This window comes from Tympanuchus pallidicinctus, unplaced genomic scaffold (assembly GCF_026119805.1).
Source record: "Tympanuchus pallidicinctus isolate F22 unplaced genomic scaffold, pur_lepc_1.0 scaffold8, whole genome shotgun sequence".
Taxonomy (NCBI): Eukaryota; Metazoa; Chordata; class Aves; order Galliformes; family Phasianidae; genus Tympanuchus; species Tympanuchus pallidicinctus.
In genome coordinates, this window is record NW_026294802.1 from 7,241,975 (window position 1) to 7,263,261 (window position 21,287).

At 44.2% G+C, this 21,287-nt stretch overlaps 2 protein-coding genes and 1 long non-coding RNA gene across 4 annotated transcripts; 1 reads left to right on the forward strand and 2 right to left on the reverse strand.

The window, feature by feature from the left end:
- Positions 1-898: 898 nt before the first annotated feature.
- Positions 899-6,093, reverse strand: SSBP1 (single stranded DNA binding protein 1). Its single transcript, XM_052669579.1, has 6 exons — positions 5,983-6,093; positions 5,385-5,448; positions 3,892-4,032; positions 3,174-3,261; positions 2,261-2,349; positions 899-1,061 (listed from the first exon to the last, which is right to left on the reverse strand). Exons 1-6 carry the CDS (start codon positions 6,004-6,006, stop codon positions 1,018-1,020), a joined length of 450 nt encoding a protein of 149 aa, XP_052525539.1. The 5' UTR covers positions 6,007-6,093; the 3' UTR covers positions 899-1,017.
- LOC128074069 (uncharacterized) lies at positions 6,033-13,457 on the forward strand. Its single transcript, XR_008202974.1, has 2 exons — positions 6,033-6,135; positions 10,765-13,457. It is a non-coding gene; the product is annotated as an uncharacterized LOC128074069 (long non-coding RNA).
- WEE2 (WEE2 oocyte meiosis inhibiting kinase) lies at positions 6,250-19,409 on the reverse strand. 2 transcript variants are annotated; one of them, XM_052669570.1, is made up of 12 exons: positions 19,343-19,409; positions 18,540-18,909; positions 15,293-15,489; positions 15,078-15,126; positions 12,154-12,326; positions 11,400-11,521; positions 10,641-10,787; positions 9,826-9,927; positions 9,432-9,517; positions 8,602-8,772; positions 8,374-8,516; positions 6,250-7,517 (listed from the first exon to the last, which is right to left on the reverse strand). In XM_052669570.1, coding segments are annotated over exons 1-12 (1,719 nt in total). In that variant the 5' UTR covers positions 19,345-19,409; the 3' UTR covers positions 6,250-7,360. The 2 variants fall into 2 exon arrangements, with proteins under 2 accessions (XP_052525530.1, XP_052525531.1); XM_052669571.1 differs by having other exon boundaries at positions 19,292-19,378.
- Between the last annotated feature and the right edge of the window lie 1,878 nt (positions 19,410-21,287).

Here is a 21,287-nt window from a genome sequence, read left to right on the forward strand (position 1 = left end):
ACAAAATCCCATCAGCTTTGAAGGCAGGAAGTTGCCACTTCCAGTGTTCTAATTTTTCTGTTTGCATCATGCTGTATTACAGCAGGAATTTTACAGCTCCTCATGTACTAGAATGAAGCATTTTTATTTCATTTTTTAATGAAATATTTACTTTTAATTCATAATTCTTCCTTAATAATACTAATAATCTTCAGTCTCCCTGGCCATTACAACAAAGTCAAGGCATAACTCCCCCAGTAACAGAATCCTGGATCAGAAGTGTTTTCCACACTGTACTGCAGGCCTCTCAAAAGGAACAAGAGGTAGTCGTTCTTCTGGCTCCTCCCGGTGGCAAATGGTAGGCATAGCCACCATAACAAAGTACTGCAATGAGAATTCTGATGCCATCTTAGGATCACAAAATGTCCAAGGCTGTAATACTGAAAAAATAAGCACATGACCAGAGCAGGGTTTAGTGAAAAACAACAGCTAATCTGATCAAATGCTATAGCCAGTAGAGGGCCAGAGTCAAACATACTGATGGTCCTCTCTGGATCTGTGATTCTGTGACAGAAACTCAAAGCTGAGCACCACTAGAGGCCAATGACTGTTTTAAACTTACTGTCTGATTTACCTAGCTGAGAACAATAGAGAATGACAATTACAGAGCAGAGAAGAGATGCTAATGGTGGGAGGTAAGTTGCTCAGTCCCACGGGACAGAAGAGAGGTTATTAGGGCAGTCAACGATACAAGGTTTGAAAACAACTGAAGATTCAAAGAGATGACATCCACTTTTATATGCATTCACTCCAGAATATCGTTTCCTAGGGTTGCTCTTCTCCTTAAGAAGGAAAAGTCTACACAGCGATGAAGAAAAAGCACACAGGAAAACAACAAAACATACACAATCACCCCATGTGGGTATCAAACATTTTATTTGTTTTTTAAAGAAACTACAGCAATATACATGATTACAGAATTATGAAGCACGGTGAAGCACAAGGAATGAAATGGCCTCGGTGCAAGCGCCAATGATCTCATACCTTTTCTTTGATATTATCACTGAGAAAAATTACATTATCTGAAAAGAAATAAAGAGAATTTAATCTTCAGGATTGTTTTGCAGTGTTGCATGCCTGCACAATCACAAAGATAATCTATTTGTGTTAAAATAAGCTGCAAAGACATGTATTTCAGAACAGAACATTACACAGAATAAAACTGTCTGATATGAGGCTCCGGCTTTATCTCCCCAAAAAGATGACAATTCAAGATGACTAAATATGCTATGAAACAAATGGGTTAACTTGATGAAAATCTGCTGTATGAAGATAAAAGCATTTTAAAATAACATTTTTATTCTTTGACTGATCTCTATCAGCTACAGCATATTTCCATTTTTGCTCATTTTCAGTAAGCACTACCATGCCATCGGGCTCATGGGGTTATAAGAAACTAGTATTTCATCAAGGCTCAGTAGCTTCTGAAACCTCTTGAGGATGAGGATAGTGAACATTACCAAGAAACCAATAGGATAAACACTAATTAGAATAACAACAAAAATGATTTGCTTCTCTCCTTAAGCCATTTATAAGCACCAACCTGTAGCTGGAACTGCTCATGTAAAAACTTGATTGCTATTGTTTTAAGGAGGCTGCACTGTAGAAACATGCATTATTTCTCATCATCTGGGTTATTTCAGCCCTCATTCAAAAGCCACAAGACAGTAGCTCCACCCACAGAAAAGATGCAGGACCCAAATATCCTTGGCTACCCTCAGGTTATTTTAAGGCTCAAGAAGAGGTTCAGTTCCCCAGTTCTCCACTGCTTCTATCCAAGGGACAACTGTAGTTCCTACCCATCAAATATCTTTCAAAGAGATCCTTAAAGTTGGTGAAGCCTCCAAACTTAAAATAAATAATTCCTTGCCAAACCTGAGAGAGAGCTACTAAAACTCTACTTTGGCTAGAAAAAGAATCTAGCTGACTTGCAGTACTTCATGCCAATATCCTTAAAACACAAATCTGCCTGCACCACTAACTGGATTATGTAAGCAAACTATGCAATAGCCTGCAACTATTGCTCTCATTTCCTGTCCCTTCACATGCAGTGCCAGGGGACATCTAGTGGTACAGTCCAGAAACTGCAAAAAGCCTCTTCATTCTCTCAGAATCCTCAACCACGGATTCTGAGGACAAAGACAAGCCAAGCTCAATTTCTAAGGTTCTCCACCCCCTTTCCATTTAAAGAGGCAAAGCGGAACAGCGCGTTGTTCCCTACCTGCAATAATTGTTGTCGCCTGCCTCCTCACGTTGTTTTTATCTGTATATTCACCGTAGTCCAGTTTCCCTTCAACATAGAGCCGAGAACTGAAAAGTCAAGAATTTGGTTCCGGTCAGAGAACTGCATCCATTTCCTCCTTTTTATTTGATTCTGAATCCACAGGTTTTTTCCTCACTTGTATGTAGCATGTTTACGAAGTTACTTAAGGCACTTCTATCTTAGTACAGCTCCCAGTCACCAAAAGTGGTCAAAAAGGTAAACAGAATCCTGACTTGCATCAGAAATAGCGTGGTCAGTGGGACAAGGGAACTGACAGCCCTTCTGAACTCAGCACTGGTAAGACTGCACCTTGAGTATGTGCTCAGTTTGGGATCCCTCACTACAAGAAAGATATTGAGTTGCTTGAGTGGGTGCAGAGAAGAGCAGTAGTGCTGGTAAAAGAGTTAGAAAACAAGAATTACGAGGAACAGCTGAATAAATCATGGCTGATTAGCCTGAGAATAGGAGACTGAGGGGAGACTTCATCACTCTAAAGCTACCTGAAAGGAGGCTGTAGCAAACTGTGTTTCAGTCTCTTTTGTCAGATGACAAGTGACACAAGATAAGGAAATAGCCTCAAGTTGCACTTGGAAGATTTAGATAAGACACTGGTACAAATTTGTTCATAGAAATAGTGCTTAGGCATTGGATAGCCTGCCCAAGGTGGTGGTAGAGTCTCTACACCTGGACTTCTTTAAGAGACTTGTGGATATGGCACTTAAAAATATGGTTTAGTGGTGGATTTGGTAGTGTTACACGGTGAATGGACTTGATAATCTTATTAATCATTTCCAACCTAAATGTTACCATGATTCTATGAATTTTTACATCAATTGATTACTAAAGCATTAAGTCCTCAACATTCACTTACCCCTTCTTCACATATTGATACGTAACATCCCTGAGGCCTGGTCTGAAGACAGAGATCCTGTGCCATGTTGTCTTCTGACTGATATCACCTACATAAAAATAACAAAGCTGGATGCCACATCCTCTTACTGAAGTAAGATTCAGAAACGAGCTTTAACACATTGATGTTCTCAAATTAAGATTTAAGAAATGGAAGTATGCTATGTAGCATTCAGTGTTCTACCCATTTGTGTCCAAGCATTAGTATTGTACAAGAGCACAGTTCAAACCAAGATATTGGTTTTCTTGGAAAAAAAAATGCTTATGAGACTTCCCTCCCTTTCCTCTCCTTACAGACTCCAGATTGTACAAAAGCTAGAGAAAAGGAGACAACTGTAAATAAAGACTGATGGAAGAATCAAAGAAGATGTACTCATCCTTTTTTCCCCTCATGGGATGCAAGTAAGAGTATGGAATCACAATACCTCCGGCAACCCCAACAAGAAAAAAAACTGCTAAGCCAGCACTCTTTCCACTTCTCCAGTGGAGAGTCACAAAACAAATCCCTATTTAGCACATGCTGTTGAGTATTTAGGCAGGGATGTACAAACTACCTCAAAGGATCTTCCCTGCACCTGAGAGACGTACGGAGCAGCCTGAAGACAAGGCACAGTGCTACTGAACGTGCAAACTTCAGAGCACAGCAGCAGCAACCTGCTCAACCTTTGTTGCAGACTCACCTGTCTGTGTTACTTCATTTTCCCCTGTCCGCCACATCTCATTGGTTGCAAGAGAAAATATGGTAACAGGATTTTTTCCATCCACTTGCCTCATGATAGGGTCCTGTCCAACACGACCAAGTAACTGAACACGATTCATGGCTGAAACACAAGGCAGTAAATGCAAGGTGAGATGCACTAAGCAGCGTGGGGCAAACCAATACAGAATCAGTAATTTTATCCCCTTCAGTGCTAGGAGGAGAATAAGGAATCCAAAGAGGTTTGTACAGCTGAATTATGATCCTTCTGATCACAAGTCTTAAATCAATCAGCAGCTTTTATCAAGAGCCAGAAAAGTTACTTCCCACACCTTCTGACCATTCTCCAGTTTTTATAACTGGGCTAATCAGGCCCCACAGCAGTTACTGCTCTATTACAGTTACCACTGCTAAGTAACTTCATTTAGAAAGCTGAAGGTTCTTTATTTTCTCCTGGTCTTGTCATCTTTTTCCACAGAACAGCTTAGTTTGAAGGGACCTCAAAGCCCACTCAGATACATCCCCCTGCTGCGGGCAGGGCTACTCACCCCCCTCCTCCCCCCCCCCACCAGCTCAGGTTGCCCAGGGCCCCATCCAACCTGGCCTTGAGTGCCTCCAGGAATGGGGTACTCTGTGCAGCTGTGCCACTGCCTCACCACTCTGAGTAAAGAATTTCTTCCTAACATCTAACCTAAATTTCCTCTCTTTTAGTTTACAGCCATTCCCCCTTACCCTATCACTACCTGACCATGTGAAAAGCCAGTCCTCCTCCTTATAAGCTTCTTTCAAACCACTGGAAGGAAATGTCTATATGTCATATGAGACTATTTAGCATTTATTTAAAAACACTTTGACTTTTAAGCTGTAAAACTATAATAGTTCATTGTCCTATTTTATAATTAAAACAATGCCTTCAAAACAACGTTCCATTATTACATCACATCCTCTGATTTGAGGTCACTAATTTTAACAGACATATCAGCAACAAACAGACAATTTATTCTTGATGAAGGAAAGCTGGAAGAGGTGGAGGAGAGCTATTACTCTAGCAGCACATGAACTGAATGGTGGAGTCAAACATACACCTAGTGCTGTAACAGCAGCACCCAAACATACATCCCAAGTACATGGAAGTCTGAGCAACAGGAGCACAGCACTCCTAGAGGCAGCTAAGAAAAAATGTAAGAGGATACTTGATTCACTGCCACTAATAGAGCAAGACCACCTTCCTGCTTCAGGCTGTACACCTTGTCAGGGCTTCCTGGCTTTCCCCTTTAAGGGCTGCTTGATGTGACACAGATCAAGACATGAAGCTCCTGAAGAGTTTGTTTGAAATAGCATTCTCAGTTTCTGCAGTCAGCAGCTATCATTCATATCTGTTCCTTCCCTGGCACACTTCAGCCATTCTAAAACCAAGATGAGAACACAAAGAGTAACAGCTAAGCATCACCTCGGAGACACACAGGAGCTACTTACATCGTTCCAGTACCAACGAGCCACCTGTATCACCAGACTCATGCCTCACCAACTGGCGGAGCACCTGAAGAACAGACAGAAGTTAGTTTCCAGGACACAAAGCATGAGCACCACTCACACCATGTGCTTTTACTGTTCATTTTCTGAGTGCCAATTTTGCAGCGATGTTCCTTTCCAGCAACTTGCAAGAGCACTGTGTGAGTTCAATTCCACTCAACGTGAGACACAGGCTGTGGTGCCCCATCCCCAGAGGGGCTCAAGGCCAGGTTGGATGGGGCCACAGGCAGCCTGAGCTGCTGGGCGGCAGCCCTGCACACGGCAGGGGGATGGGGCTGGGTGGGCTTTGAGGTCCCCTCCAGCTTAAGCCATCCTGTGAACCTACGATAAACGTAGCCAAGCGGATTACTCATAGACTACTAGGTTAAACAGCTACCAAGGAGAAAGGTTCATCTACAGCAATCATTTCGGGAGGACACGCCGTAACCACCGCACTTCTGCAGCGCGCACTTGGGAACCCCGCCTCCTCCCAGCAGGACCCGGGAGCGAGCGAGAGCCCCGCGAGCCGCCACCCCACCCCACCCCGCCCCGCCCGCCCTACCCGCCAGGCCGGCCGCCGCCACATGCCGCCGCCGCGCAGGGAGAAGCCCGGGCTAAGCCGCTCCAGCCCAGCGGCCACACGAGCCCGCCCGGAAGCGGAAAGGAGAGGCTGCGTTTCGTACAGCGGGTCCGGCGGAAACACGACTCTGCCCGGGTAGGTGACGGCGGGGATGGTCTGGGAAGGCGTGCCAGAGAAAGTAGGGGCTGTACCAGCGCTCCTGGGGGAGTGGGGGGCGAAAGAAAGGGAAGGAAGGCACAGAAAACAAAGTACAGTAAAAGCAAGTGTTAAAATCTTTATTGGCACCTTTTGCTTTTAAAGGGATAAGATTTAATAATTTAAAAACAGTACTCTCAAACACTTGAGCACAAACTCTACTCGAGTAAAACTCACAGTGACCAAGGCAGAAGCATTATGCTCTCCCTCGTGTGTATCTGGCTTTCTGCTAGACACACACACAACCAACGAGTATCCAGAACATGACATTCAGCAGAGGGATGAGATTGTCTTAAAAATATTCACTTTAAATAGACAACTCTGGAAAAAAAAAAAAAAAAAAACCTACCAAAGCTTAAATGTTTTCTAGCTTCCCTCACCATTGCTTAAAAGCCGATTCTTCAAGCAGGTGGAGTTGCTCCATGAGCAAGATCCCAGAAGTTTCCATTTCCCATAGGCATGCAGAGCCACCTACCTGCATACTGGAGGTACAACCCCCACTTGATGCCAAGTCCTTTCCTATCTGCACAAGCCAGGCTTCAGGGTCTGGTCTGCAAAAGCTCAGCCACTTTAGTTGTGATTGAGCTCGTTGCTCAAAGATAAGGGGGGGAGACGACTTCAGCTCAATCAGTGGGGCCCCCTTAACTAAAAGCAGTCTACTCTTTGCTCCCTCAATGAAATACCACTCCAAATGCATTCCAAGTCCACCAGGATTGCTGCGTAACAGGTCTGCCTCCAAACATAGTTTACATAATACCGTTGTTTCAACTGCCTCACTGCTAAGGACCAGCAGGACATGCTGTCTTCCTTCTAAAGACATACAGGAGGTCAGCAGTAAAAACATAAAGATCAGTGTCCATCTAAGCAAAGGGAAGTAGAGGAAATTAGAGGAAATGCCATCCTTTTCTTTCTGTGGATGAACTATCCTTAGTCTAGAACTAGACCAATTACACAAGAAAATATCAATACTGAGGAAAATATTCTTAAATCACATCTTATGCTTGAGAGCTAATAATTCTTCCCTTTCCTCAGCCAGTATCTCGCCATAGTTTATGAGGGAACAAATAAAATTTACAAGCAGAGCTAGCATGGGGTCTTTTTGGTCTGTGCAGAGCCTGTGCTCTCAGTGTCATTCAGCAGCAAGAGCCTTTCAAATAACAGAAGTTCAGTAACCCACAGTAAAGCTAAATGAGCGACAACTCTTTCCTCCCACAAGGCGCTTGTTGTTCTTCTTTGGAGAGGTCTCAGACTTCTGTAAGTTGGCATTTCCTAAGGGCTGGTCCTTCATGAGGGTCTGGGCAAGGCGAGCTGCTTTTAGTTCCCTGCAAGGGAAGAGATGGAAGAGAAGGGAAGTAAGCTATACCATGCATGAATGCCCATCAACTGTCAGAGGCTGTGAACAGCCTTGCATCGGAGAGTTAGCACTTTGCCAGCTTTGATTTGGAAAATTAGAAGTTCTTTATGACTACCCCTGCAGTCTGGATCGACTGATCACTTGTGCAGTCAGCACGTGAGGTCAGCAAAAAGCACCCAGACCAGCACTGTTATGAAGTGCAGCTAGGTAGGTCTTCTCCTCCACATTGCTTCAGGTATTGTTATTAGTGGGACTGAATTGAAGTCAGTGCCATTCCGTGCAGTAGATACCTAATAAAGGTATGTTTCTTCTCCATTGCCTTCCTACCCTGATTCTTGCTGCTCTTCCAGAGCAGGTGTTCTTCTTCCTACTCTGTAAACCTATTCCCAGCTGAATACCGCAACAAGAAGGAAGGTGCAACTATCCTAGTATCTCAAAACATCACTGCCAGAAGCAGTGAGAGAGCATGGGAAGAGGGTGCCTGCAACCACCTGGTAGTTCTCTTACCCTTCCATGCTGAACCACTATCTCAGCTCTGTATCAGTTAATCTGCCTGCATATTGTACCAGCATGGGCCATCATCCATGACTGCAGTAGATGTGCAAGTTCACTGCTCTAATTTAGCCAGAATCCAAAAGCCAGAGATGAACTACAGCTGCACTGGCACTATGAATGTCTACCTACAGCCCTGCCACCCTGTAGATCCAGGCAGTGTCGCTGGGTATTTCTGCTGGTGGACCTCCCTGCATTCAAGCCTGGTCATCAACACTTGCTCAACTAATCAAATCTGTCTTTTCCCCCCACTGGCTTCACAAAAGCCCTACCTTTCCAGCATGGCAGTCTTACACTTCTCCACATTTAGCTGCTTCTGGAGCTGCACAGCTTTTCCAAGTGAAGGACGGAGGATTGGGTGCTTAGTAAGAGCTGTGGCAGAGGGTCTTTCCATCGGGTCAGGATGGATCATGAGCTAGAAGGCAAAAGTCAGGGTTTACAACTCTTCCTGTCACATGCCAACTGGAAAAACCCCCTTCCTGTTAAGGCTACTGCCTCACCTTCAGGAGTTCAATAAAGCCATTGGGAAGCTTCTGAGGGATCAATGGGATATTGCCCTTGCGGATGTGGTGCCACATGGCCCCATTGTGAGGCAGTGGTCCTGCACCTGCTGCCAGAGCTACTGTGAGTGCCAGGGCAAAGATGTCTGCCTTTGGCAAATGGAAGTATTGCTGCAGAGATAAGAGGAACATTTATACAGAGAATGTTATGTTGAACAGAGGTGTGTTGGGATACCAGCTCAAAAAGCAGCAACTGAACAAATACACGATACAGCCTTCACCACCCCTAAGTTATGTTTGTCCTTCTGTGTCTTGAATACTTGAGCTCATCAACATATCTAAGCTGGCTATTACAAACGGATTTCCTTTTTGTTCACAGGCCACAGTGGCAGAACTAATGCATCTTTCAGAAGAGAGCATAACTCCCCCAGCAGTGCCTTCCACCTCTCCACACTGCCTGATCAGTGCTTGGTATGCAAAGCATTTCTGCAGGTGCAAGCATTCATCAGTAGTTACACCCAGCAGATTCATATCAACTGGATATGTAACATGAAATGGACTGTAAAACTTTGTCCAACTTATCCCTAGAAGCTAAAAATAGAAGCAAGTTGAGATTACTGCAACTAAAACATGTTAGAGCAGTATAAATTATGTTAGGACAACATTATTTTTCTCCAATTAAGTTGACTACCAATTTCACAGCCAGACCTGATGCAGGAAAAAAGGAGATAAGTCATTATTCTGGCATGTTCCTTGCCTTAATTACTGTTGACCTCTCTCTACTTGCTCACTACCCTTGTTCACCAAACCACCCCATCAGCAACTGTTACCTCCTGCAAAATTTCATTGGCTAAAAACCGTCTGTCTCCCTCCTCCACTTGAGGGTTTGCTATTGATGTCACATGGCCAAGATCACCTAAAAAGCAAGCAAGCAAAAAAGAATGACTAAGAACAAACTGAAGTAGATCAATACAATTCTACTTTCCAGAAGGTACCGACAGAACTACCAGAAGCAGCAAAAGAACCAGAAGCCTGCTTTTAAACAGAAATGCGGGCTTTCGAGGAATTAATTCTGGTGAGTACAAGAGTTATTTAGGATGATTTTAAATGATGCTGAATGATGTCAGTACTGTATAGAAACCCCTTCACCAACCATGACAGAGCACCATCAAGCAGAAGTGCAACCTTAAAAGTAAGGTAGTTGCAATGTGAGCTAAAACCTACCAATCTTATACATCACACCAGAAGAGAACTCATCATCACTGTCACTCTCTTCCTGTCCAGCTTGGCCCTCAACTGCCAGCTTGTGACAGATAAAGATATTACCTGCAAGACAAGTAAAGTTTAGCAGCTACCAGTAGAACAGCCAGACAATTCTGTGTTAAAACCACCTGTAAAACTACACATGCTTTGCAGACCAAGTTACGAATATGCTTCCTGCCCAATCAGAAACAGAAAACTGTTACATCTTACGTATAAAATTACCCATTGTAATCACCTTCTCTGCCCCTCGCTCTGCTCCCCCTGCTAGGAACGTTTCAGCAGGACAGAGTATCCACTATGAGGATCTAACCACATGATTGCAGAGGGAACCCTGCCATGAATATGCCCATGCTCAGCTGCACAAAGTAGATAGTTTGTTGTTGTTGTTGTTTTTCCTACTTTTGCAGAAATATAATCCCTCAGGGTAGGTACAGAACAAATATTCACTTCTCACTCCAGTTTCTCACAAAGATCAAGCATTGTACAACAAAACAATAGCAAATAAGGAAGTCTTCCTCCTTTAGCAGCCCTACTAGCTCCTCCAGTAGTGGAAACTATTCCCATGAATAAGATCACAAGACAAGTCAAATGATACCAACTGCTGCACAAGGTTCAAATTTACAGCAGCAGTAGTGGAAAGTTTCAGAATCCACACTGCACATTCACTTTCTAGGGCAAAATCTTCTTCCCTTTAAAGCACTGTAAGAAGTCTACCAGGAGAGTCAGAGTGTGGAAAGGGCAGTGCTCAGAGGATAGAGGAAGAATGCTGCACTTACTAGGTTTGATATCCAAGTGCACAAGGCCAGAGTTGTGGATGTATTTTAGTCCCATGGAGACTTGTAACAAAATTTCTTTCAGCTTTGTTTCAGGGAAATACTGACCATGCTTTGCATTTTCCAGAAGCACATCTTGGAGACTCCCACCTAGAAGAAAACAGTCAGTCTGAGATTCGAAGACCTAATGGAACACTGTGTTCAGAGCAAGGAAATTAAGCTCCCAGCAGCAGATGTGATTAAAGAATGCAACATTTGACAACAGGGCAGATAAGTTGTGGCTCTCAGTGTTGATTGGCCTTTTTGCAGGACTAGAAAAATATAATTGCCTCTCTCCCATCATCTTTATTTCCACCACTTCTCCTTTAGTCTCAGCTTTTCAGCCACTAGAAAACATCTGCCCCCATGTTTAACTGGTACCTGCACCAGATTTGCAATTACTACTCTACACAGCCATCAACACTTATCATAGCTCCCAGCTTGAGGTAGCATTTGAGCAAGGAGAACTACGCACCAGCATTCACAGCTCCTCTGATAGCCAGAAGCATATTCCCCAGCATTTCCTAACCAAATGTGTCCAGAGCAAATCCATGTGAGTGTTCTACTCTGCCTGCAGCATGAGTAAACAGTTCAACCCATTGCTTAATTCCATTCCCCTAAGGCTGTTGAGCCCTTTCTCCTACCCAAGATGTTAACATAAGATACATTCATCTCAGCTGCACCCACCCAACATCTCAGCCTTTAAAACACTCCAGCCCTTACCGTTACAGTGTTCATTTTGTATAATCATGTGATCATCTTCTGCCCATGCTGAGTAGTAGCGCACAACATGGGGGTGGTGTCCAAGGACCGCATGAGCGTAAACCTCACGCAATGCCAGCTGCCTAGAGAAGCATGCACAGAAAAAGCATTGGTGACAGGATGTCATGGTACTGTGTGGGACCATACAATGAGTTTGATTTGCAGCCTGACTGGGGAAAGGGAAAGCTGAGATGTTTTGGACTCAGATTTTGGCAGATGGACTGACTCACAGCTGCTGAAGCAAAGCCTTAAAAATGGATATTCAGGAATACCTCAGCTTGTCAAGCAGCTGCCAATGCAGGCACCGCTGAACAAGTTTCCTATTAAAGTGGAAAAGGTACTTTCAAAGACATTGCTTCGACACATCAGCATGCAGAATAACACTAGGTGGTCAATACGGATGCAAATAGGTTGTGTGGAAGGCCAATACCACAAGTAAATAGTTTAATAGTTGTTTTAAAGACAGACTGGCTGCATGGGGTATGAGGATTCTGGGTAAGCTGCCATATCACTTTATAGTGCATGTGGCTTCTCCTCTCTGAGACACTTGTATTTATTTGCCCTAAAATGGTATCTTTCTTCACCCTCCCACCTCTTATTTAAACAGCAGCCAGTTTTCGCTCCCACCACTCTTCAGATACCTTTATATTCACACTCCCTCCTTCCCGATCACACCTCCCAAGAACACATCCATCATTTCAGCTAGCACACTCACTCATCTGAGGATCCTGCCAGAGGCCTCTTGGAGCGTTTGATGGCATAAACACATCCGTCAAGGCGCTTGATGCATTTGTAGACAGAACCAAATTCCCCTACACCAATCCTTTCCAGTTCCAGGAATTCCTTCTGGTAGCGGGAAACCATATTGCTGTCTTTCAGAGGACACCTCTAGAAGGTCATAAGTACAGCAGAGACAGCAGTATGAGTTGAAAGACTCAGATACACATCACATTTTTAGAGCTGTGAATCATTCATCCAAACACAAGACTCATTTTACTCCCTTTCCCATCCTGAACTCTCTCCACATGCATGCAGACTTTCAACTGGTATCTTCCACTTCAAGATTTTTGTAATCTTCTGGGCACCTAACAAAGGCTGCCTTCATCCAGCTCAGTCAAGATTTATTTATTCTAATCATAGGGCTAGAAAATGCAGCTAAGGACTAAAGAAACAGTTTAGTTGGCTGTATGTGGCTTGCATTACTACCATCATATCCCTTCTCTTGGCAGCTCAGTCCGGTTCCTGCACCCACAACAAATGAAGTAAAACAAGGAAGAACTGCAGAAAGAGTATTTGCCTTCTGCTCAGCTACTGCAGACTTGAGAAGACTTGTTACCAGACTTGATACATGGAAGTCCAGCACTTCTGTATCCATCACTCACGTTCTCAGCTTGAGTTTAAATGAGAGCTATGGACTATTTGGAGCTAAGGAGAAATTGATGCTACCCGAGCTACATAAAACCTGCTTTATGCTGGCAGTCAAAGTCACCTACAGCAAGCACATCATGCACCAGCTGAGGATCTCATTGGCTCTGAAGCAACAGCTGTTGACTAACTGTACTTCAGCAGGTCTAAGTGTTTGTATTCCTAGCTATTTCCTCACCAAGAGCCACATCTGTACCAAGGGATAAAAGCCTGCAGAGCAGCTGGAACATTATTGTTACAGTAACGGTCATCAGAGAAATAGAAGGTGCTGGTACTGCTTGTAGAGTGATGTCTACCAGCAGGAGAGAGAAGGAAAAAAAGTAGTGGTGCATGAAGGGAACAAGAAACTGGACTATGTGATTTCCCTTTATCCCTCTACATCCCTTACAGGGACAAGGTTTCCTGTTGCACATGACTTTCCACAAAAACCACTGCTGTGATTCCTGCTAGACTGCAATATGACCTTAAAGGAAGGATTTGGTCCCCCAGTCAGAAAGATGTGGCCCACGTGAAACAGCAGCTCTTCACAACAGGCCAAATTTTGTAAGACAGCTAAATATTAGCTCAGGAAATAAAAATAGCTTCTAGTAACAATTTTGTTTCAGTTATGGTTGAAATGAACGCAGGAATAATGTTTCAGTAAGACAAAAATTGAGGCTTTCTTCCAAAGAACCAGTCCCAAATGCCACATGCTTGAAAAGCTACAGCTGTGTATTATTACACCTGCTACGGGTTTTCTGCAATACCAGTTTTCTCGACTAGAGGGCATCATTATTCTTCAAGTGAGCCTAGGTATTTCAGTTACAGTGAACAAAACATACAAGAAATACCTGGTTAAAAGTGCTGCTCAGGAAAACTGAGATTTTTACCTCACCTGAATACAGATCTGATTTGCACTTGACTTCCTTTCCAGAAGCCAGCAAGGATGAGAAGTGGAGAAGTAAGGATAGCAGGACCCAGCTCTGCCAGCTGGCCAAGGGCACACTCAATCTTGCTCCTTGCCCCATTTGGCGAGCCAGCACACACTGCCACAGAGGTTTTCCAGCAAATTTTGGTTTTGTGCTTTAAGACTGTGCCTGCTGGACCATGGATGCAGGAAATGTATAGTGAAGTCTTCAAAATACACAGACAGCCCAGTTGAATAAGAAAGCCCTTGGTGGGGTGGGCAAGAAGTCCAAATACTTTTTCACATCTCTCCTGACCAGAAGGAGAGCAAAGGAAATCAGCCAGGAGATGCTCAACTAGGGTTTTCCAAGCTCATCTTCCAGCATCACCACAGCTTCAGTGGAGAGCCAAAGTAACAATCACAGCTGGCCTCATTACAGCTAAATTCATGCACTGGTCAGAGTGGAATTTTCAGTTGATAAAAACTTGCTATGTCAAGTCTGAAAAACCAAGGTATACAAGGCCATGAATCTAGGTAGCTCTGCATTTACTGATATTACCACTTAAGTCACAGTGGGAGCCAGGCTGTCCTCAGATCTGCTGGTCTCACAGCAGAGTCCCTTCTCTGTACCTCAGCTTTCTTACAAAAGAAACTTACTTTCTTACTGAAACACTGCTTGGGACATTCTAAAGTCAGATAAGTGAAGAGGATACTTCTAACACGACCTACAGCAAAAAGACATTTACCTACTGAGGGACATTCAAGAATTTACTGCCTCATTTCAGGATTTTGCCATTGCACTACTGCAACTGAAGTTCAGCCTTCAGTACTCATCCACATCAGAATCATTCAGATATTTTTTTTTGTGGTACAGGTCTATACATTATTTGCAATGTAGAAACTGTGTTATATTCCCATCCAATGTTGTTCAGTACACTGATTCATAGCTACAGCAATACAGCTCCTTCAAACCACATAGGTACAGTCACTATTTAGAGTAATTCAATAATATACAAATACAGTAATTACTCCCTGCCCCCCAAGGAGCCCAAACCATTAAATGACCTATTGACCAAAACAGATGAGTTTTAGAGTTACTTGTGTAAGTTTCAGATCTGCTTTGGCACAAGCTTCCTTGGGGAACCATTGCCAAGTTTGCTATTTCAAATCTTAACATCAGACATTCAGCTCAGAATGATTCTATTACAAGTACCATCCTCTGTCACACAGTAGTTTAAACCCCAATGGTTGAGTAAGTTTCACCAAGCACTAAGACTTGGTAAGCATCTTATGATCATATTGAGGGGGGATTATGCAGAGGCACTCACCTGGGTGGGTAGCTCCTGTTTTACCTGGCCTCTTAGATCAGGATTCCTTCTGTAACAGAAGTTCAGGAAAGTCTACATGTATCACTGATTATATATTACTGAAGTGAGTAATTCATTGCTAGCAAATAAGCCTGAGTACTAAAAATGTATCCTTCATTACTAGTCTTGTTGAAACTAACCCCTTCCCACCTGTTATTTAAGAGCAGTTCACTTACATCTCTCTGGCTTTCCGCTTGCCATTGGGAAGAAAGAGCATTTGTCGGTATGACTCTGGTGTAAAGGGATTAATGTTGACAAGAGAAGCTTGAGTAGAGTCATCCAAGTCAGCACCAGGAGTAAATCTCAGATGTCTGAAGCCTTTGGGTGGGACCTTTGCCCCAGGTGAAGGAAAAGCTGTCTTTGATAACAGGCTCTATATTAAGGGAAGAAAGAGCAGTAGATGAGCCAGCAAGATACCTTTGTTGCCACAAAGTCAGAATAAAATCAGTGCTGTCCTGCAAATCAAAGGAAACTGATCCCTTTCTCAGAGTAGTTGAATCACTAAAGCCCTAAACACCAAGGCCTAAATTTTCTTCTCCTTTCATAACATGTTGAGTTCTTCACTAAACCTTTTCAGACTGTATGCTGCTCTCTAGGCTGCAGAGCCATTTCTGCAAGCTCAAAAGGAACCAACTGTTCACCTTCCCCTCCTACAGAGCCACAGAAATTGCACCATAGTTGTGTTCTGTCAAGCCTGGACTGTTGCATCAGTTTGGTCAGGACAGGTTTGTCAGGAAAGTGAGATGGGCACCACCCAAGTTCCCTTCCAGTTCCTCAGTGGTGAGCAGCATCACTATGGGGAAGTTACTAGAAATATTTAGGTATGGCTGCTGGCAAGGTGGCCAGAAAACTGTTTTCCTTGGAAAGAGAAACTCCACTTTCAGAACTTCTGAATTTTAATTTACCTTTCTGCAAAAGACTGGCAACTAAGGTTTCAGTCTCCCTGTCTAAAACCTTAGCTTAAAGAAGCACCCAGCCTTGATCCAGGAATGGAAAGGTCTACTTGATTTTCACAATTATGTAACCCCTTTATCACCACCAGCTTTTTTGACATAAGTCTCATGATTCAATTTGGTTTTAACTTGTTTCTAAAGGTGCTCTTATTACATCTCTTCCTTCTAGATAAAATGCTCTTATAAGTAGTCTTTTAACCAAGAACACTCCACCATGAAGATCATACATGTTTTGGTCCTACAGAATGGCTTCATGAGCAAAGATATGGCTCCAGATCATAACTGGAACTCCTTCCCCCCTTTCCCTGGTGTTTGACTGGAAAAACAAAACAAACAAACAAACAAAAAGCTTTACACAGTAGAGTGCATCCACCTACTGGCATGGCACTCAGGGATATGGTTACTTCTGGGACATGCCTCTATTTCAACACCCTATTGACAATTTGTAGCCACTGAGTTACTGTAACCCTGAAGTTCCTCTCAATCACTTTCTCAGGGTCCAACCTATACACCCATGCTCTTGTTGGAAAAGCTCTGCATATGGATGCATTAAAAGCAGTACTACAGTACACAGCCAAGTACTACTTACCCAGCAATCTGAATCTCTGTAGGCTTGTGGCTATGTTCTAGTTTAGGCACAAATTGAGAAAGGAATATAAAATACCATTGCAGCCTGCTGTTGCATGCATGCAGTCACCAACTGCTCTACTAGGGCTCTATTTCAGTATCAGACAGACACGTCTCCAGTAGCATCATCTGAGAGTAGCTGCTAACACTCACTGTAAAACAAGGCAGCTACCATAATTAGCTGTAGCAGTTCTGAGGACTAAGTTCATAAAATGTAATCATCTGCCTACTCTGCCATGCAATCTACCTAGGGCCTCAGTGCTGCTCTGTGTGCAGATGTGGCTCTGCTCTTACTCTTTTTCTTTCAAACATTCCATGATCAACACTGCCAGCTGCCTCTGCAGATTTAGGCCCTTTAGAGCCTGTCTTTTGCAGTATACCGAGAAAAAAAGGTATCTCTCCCAGAACACAAACAAATGAATCCTGCTGATTCGGTGCAATTGCTGTTAAGATGCTACAAGCATGTCTTAAAGCATCCAGCCAACAGTGGTGCTGAATGCAGGAGCACACACTGAAAGCACTCAGCATTACCAGCAGTGCATCTGGTCTGGGAGGCAAATGCTAGGCCTCTCACCTATTTTAGTGTGAGATTCAGGAAGATTTCTTAAAGGACTATTGCAGGAAATTGTTGAAGCAAGACCCTTTGGAGTCACTTCTCCCTTAGAAGAGGCAGAGCAGTACTCTGAGTCTATATGGCTGCATAGTTACATGTGGTCTTAGGGCCAGCCTCTACCCACATAATCAGGTGCCTGGAGGGAGACAACCCAAAATCCTTAGATGGCTAGAATTCAAACTGTAGCTCAGAAGTACTAAAGGAATTGATCATGTGTGCTACTTCAGCAAAGGCCAATCTGACTTTCAGCAGAGTAGGAACACTGTAAGGCCTGTAAGAGCTACATGGCATTGCAAATCTTGAATGCTAGAAGCCAGTGCATGCAACAGAAACACAGGAACATCTAGGAACACAGAAAGTGGCTTTGATTCGGCAATCATTCTTACAGAAGACTGCATCAGTTGTATTCTATTTCATACAAGAAGTTTCAAAGAAAATAGGGGGCTGGGAACATTCTCTAAAGAGGCCAGACCTGTAGTTAAATTACACATGAGAAGAGTGGTACAGAGGAAGACAGGTAGATCTTCCTTCACAAGCACACGTTGATTTGTTGCTGTGAACAAAGCTCTGCCTTCCCCAGATCCCCTGAACAGCTCATTTCCATGCACACAGAAGCAGCATCAATGATCAACAAGCTGATGGGAAAGGTTCCAGGTCCACCAGACAGATTACACCCCAGCAACAGCATCATTTCCAACTTCCTCATCAAGAGAAAACCCACTTGTATCCAAAAATGGGCTGAACAGAACAGACAGTGAGGGCAGCTGCTTGCCTCCAAGTTGCCCCTATGTAACTAGCACCTCAAAGATATAGTCATCCTTCTGGGAGCACTGTGCACACTGCCTACAGAAATGCTGCATGTGTCTGGCCCATTACACAGAGCAGGAGGGAGACAACAGCCAAGGCAAATGGCTGGTTTTTTTTTTATGGTTTTTTTTTTTTTAAACACAGGCTGAATCAGTACCAATTAATTAATTTCAACAACAATTTGGAAAGTGTCAAGGAACCTGCTCCCACACACAGGTTTCTATTCACACTTACAAAATAATCAGCTAAAGAGCCTGTGGGCCCAGTTTCTAGTGGAAGAGTAGAAAGCCAACGAGGATTTATACAAAAAAAAAAACCTACTTCCCACAGAACTAGCAGCAGTTTTCCTATATTACACATACAGCAGTGCCCCTGTGATACCACAGCCCCTGCCAGCCCAGGCACAGAAATGCACACCGGTACCTTGGGAGTGTGTGGGGTGTCACAGAGCTGCAGCTTCTTCCAAGTGATGTGCAGCGGTGTCTCTGCATTGCCACGAGTCCTGCTCACACCTGGGGAGGATTTCAGGGTAGGGCTCATCCAGGATTTAGTCCTGCTCAGGAAAATCTCACTGAGCTTCCTGTGAGGAGTTGCAGGGAGAGGACTGTTCCACTTCTGGAAGTCAGAGCTCTTGACTGGGCTGGAACTCAGTGTGTCCTCCTCGTTAATGCTTCTGTCTTCACCCTCTTCTCCGCAGTTAGAAAAATCCAGCCTCTGAATGAAGTCATTGTTGTTCTCCCAGTCATCCATTTCACCATATGAAATAGAGCTGATAGAATGGAGCCTAGCCTGCCTGGTAGAGGGAGAAAAGCAGGAGAGAAAGACAGCATTACTTACATAGGCAGTGTAGCTGCCCCTTTCCTCACCTAGACCAACTTAACATGCTTGCTCCCTGTGCCAATTTCCCTTGCCCTTTATGCACAGAGGCATAGAGCACACAAAGCTGTCATTTAATTGCACTGATAAAGGAATATCCCCAAATCCTCACATATAACCCTATCCAGCTACCTGTCACATAACTATAACAGATAGGGCTTTCACTTTGTTTAAGTCAGATACAGCTCAGAAGTAACTGCCTTTCCCAGTGAGCCTCAAGGGGAACCTCACCCACTGCTCCATCACAACGACTAAATAACCAGATCCCCCAGAACAAGGCACTGCAGCACTCCCTTCACCTTTCTCACTCTTAATCTGTTCAACCACAAAATATCCTTCCCTCTACATACATCTGTAAAAGCAGAGAGAACCCCAAGAAGCCACCAGCCACCCTACAACTAGCCCCTCTCCCACCCCAGCACATTTATAACCACCCCACACCTCAGGATCATCACTAATGGGAAGCAGCTGGAGCTCAGCAGCACCTGTGCATGCCTGCCTGTGCTGCTGGTTGGGGTTTTGCTATGGACCTGAATGCTGTGCCTGCAGCGAGCTCTGCTCTGAGTCATCCCTTTGCTTCTGCACTCTCTTCTCTCCTTCAGCTTTGTGGGGAGGTGATGTTTGCTGACAGCCAGGCTGCTTTGTCTTAATCCCACCGGAGATGGAGCCTCTGTGGGCTTTGCTTACATAAATGCTGGATCTGCTGGGGATGGGTCCAGCGCTTCCTCTTTTTTAGGTCTGAATTTAACATCTTGCGTTTAGATGTGTGTTAGGTTGGGAAGCATTACAGTCAGCACGGGGAGGTTAGCAGCCTAATTTTTAACCTGCTAGACTTTGTGAGGGGGAATACACAGGCTTGTATGTGGGTCCCATGTATGTGCCCTGGGAGAGGAGGGGATGGCTGTGCCAATGCCAATGGCACGTGCAGGTCATCCAATACTGCTCAGTGGGTAAAGGACAAAGCCTCTGTGTAAAGCTCATCACTTGCCACCTCTGTGAGCCTGTGCTTTGAAGAAGAACCAGAATGAGCTTTAATGAACTGGGAATGAGGTCACAGAAGCCTTTTGGCATCAGGGAGAGCTGCTGAAAGGCCACGCAGAAGTTGGAAGTGATCACAGCCCAGAAGAGATGGGGATTTGTTAGCATAGGCACGTGCTTCCCAGTGCACAGGTTGAGGAGGGTTCCCACCAGAAAACAAAGGGACAAATCAAGCTGAGGTCGGCCTGCCCTTCTACCTGGCCTATTAGTCAGAATTGAGGGCATTCAGGTGTTTGAAGCTGCCCTAAGGCTGTGGCAGGCCGTTCACTTGCTGTGAGGAAGACATGCCTCTTGGATCTAGAGTTCTTCATACAGTGGGTGTTGTACCCACTGCCCTTTACAAACCTTTTATTTTATTTTTTTGTATTTTTGCATTTTGTTATCGCCAGGGGCTATGGGAAGCAATTGCCCCAAGAAGGAATATCAACGTGAGTGTGAGGAAGGCTTATTTCACATCTAACTAAAATCCACTGGTTTTGCTTCTTATTTATCCTGGAGGACTGCTCAAAGATACAGAGACCATGTTCCTGGTTCATGTTCTATGGCGTCACGGTCAAAGTGGGGAGATTTAGGTTGGATATAAAGAAGTCTTTTACAGTGAGGGTAGTGAGGCACTGGAACGGGTTGCCTAGTGATGTTAATGCTCTGTCCCTGGAGACCTTCAGGGCAAGGCTGAATAAGGCCCTGGGCAACCTGACATAGCTGTGGTGTCCCTGTTCATTGCAGGGGAGTTGGACCAGATGGCCTGTAAAGGTTCTTTCCAACTCTAAGAATTCTATGATTCTATGATTCTTAGAGCTTCATCAGAAGAAGGCTTTTTCCTCCTCGCGTGGCCACATTCCTAGAGATGGAGATCTTTTAATTTTGGTGAAGTACAAAAGCGGTGGGCCTTTGCTTTTAAACTCTGCACAGAGAGGGAAACGAGCTGTCATCAGCAACATGCAGACAAACATGCCTCAAAGCACAGCTTGGTGCTGCCCATGTGGTGAGAGCAACGTGTGCAGGTATAAGCAGAATTTGGCTTTTCTTTAAAACACTTCATACACCACCAAAGCACTGTGCTTGGCTTTTTTCTTTGTCCATCATCTGTTGCAGATACCTCTGTCTGCCAACCACCACCCACAGCCGCTCACAGCTCTGCTAGGTGACTTTGCTGTGCTTGTGCTGGTACTGAGAACGGACACGGACGTCACAGAAAAAGAAATGCTGGTGGCACTGCATCATGAGTTCCTTAATGGAGTACTGAGCGCTCGGAGC

What these genes read in the sequence shown, in the direction of transcription:
- SSBP1 (XM_052669579.1), bottom strand. Translation starts at nt 6,006, where the DNA reads ATGTGGCGGCGGCCGGCCTGGCGG. An exon ending in GGCGGCGGCCGGCCTGGCGG is followed by an intron (nt 5,449 to 5,982) that starts GTAGGGCGGGCG and finishes TCTGTTCTTCAG; the next exon opens with GTGCTCCGCCAGTTGGTGAG. An exon ending in TATCAATATGTGAAGAAGGG is followed by an intron (nt 2,350 to 3,173) that starts GTAAGTGAATGT and finishes TTGACTTTTCAG; the next exon opens with TTCTCGGCTCTATGTTGAAG.
- WEE2 (XM_052669570.1), bottom strand. An exon ending in ACACCCCACACACTCCCAAG is followed by an intron (nt 15,490 to 18,539) that starts GTACCGGTGTGC and finishes CCCTTAATATAG; the next exon opens with AGCCTGTTATCAAAGACAGC. An exon ending in GCTTTATTGAACTCCTGAAG is followed by an intron (nt 8,517 to 8,601) that starts GTGAGGCAGTAG and finishes TTTGCCTTCTAG; the next exon opens with CTCATGATCCATCCTGACCC.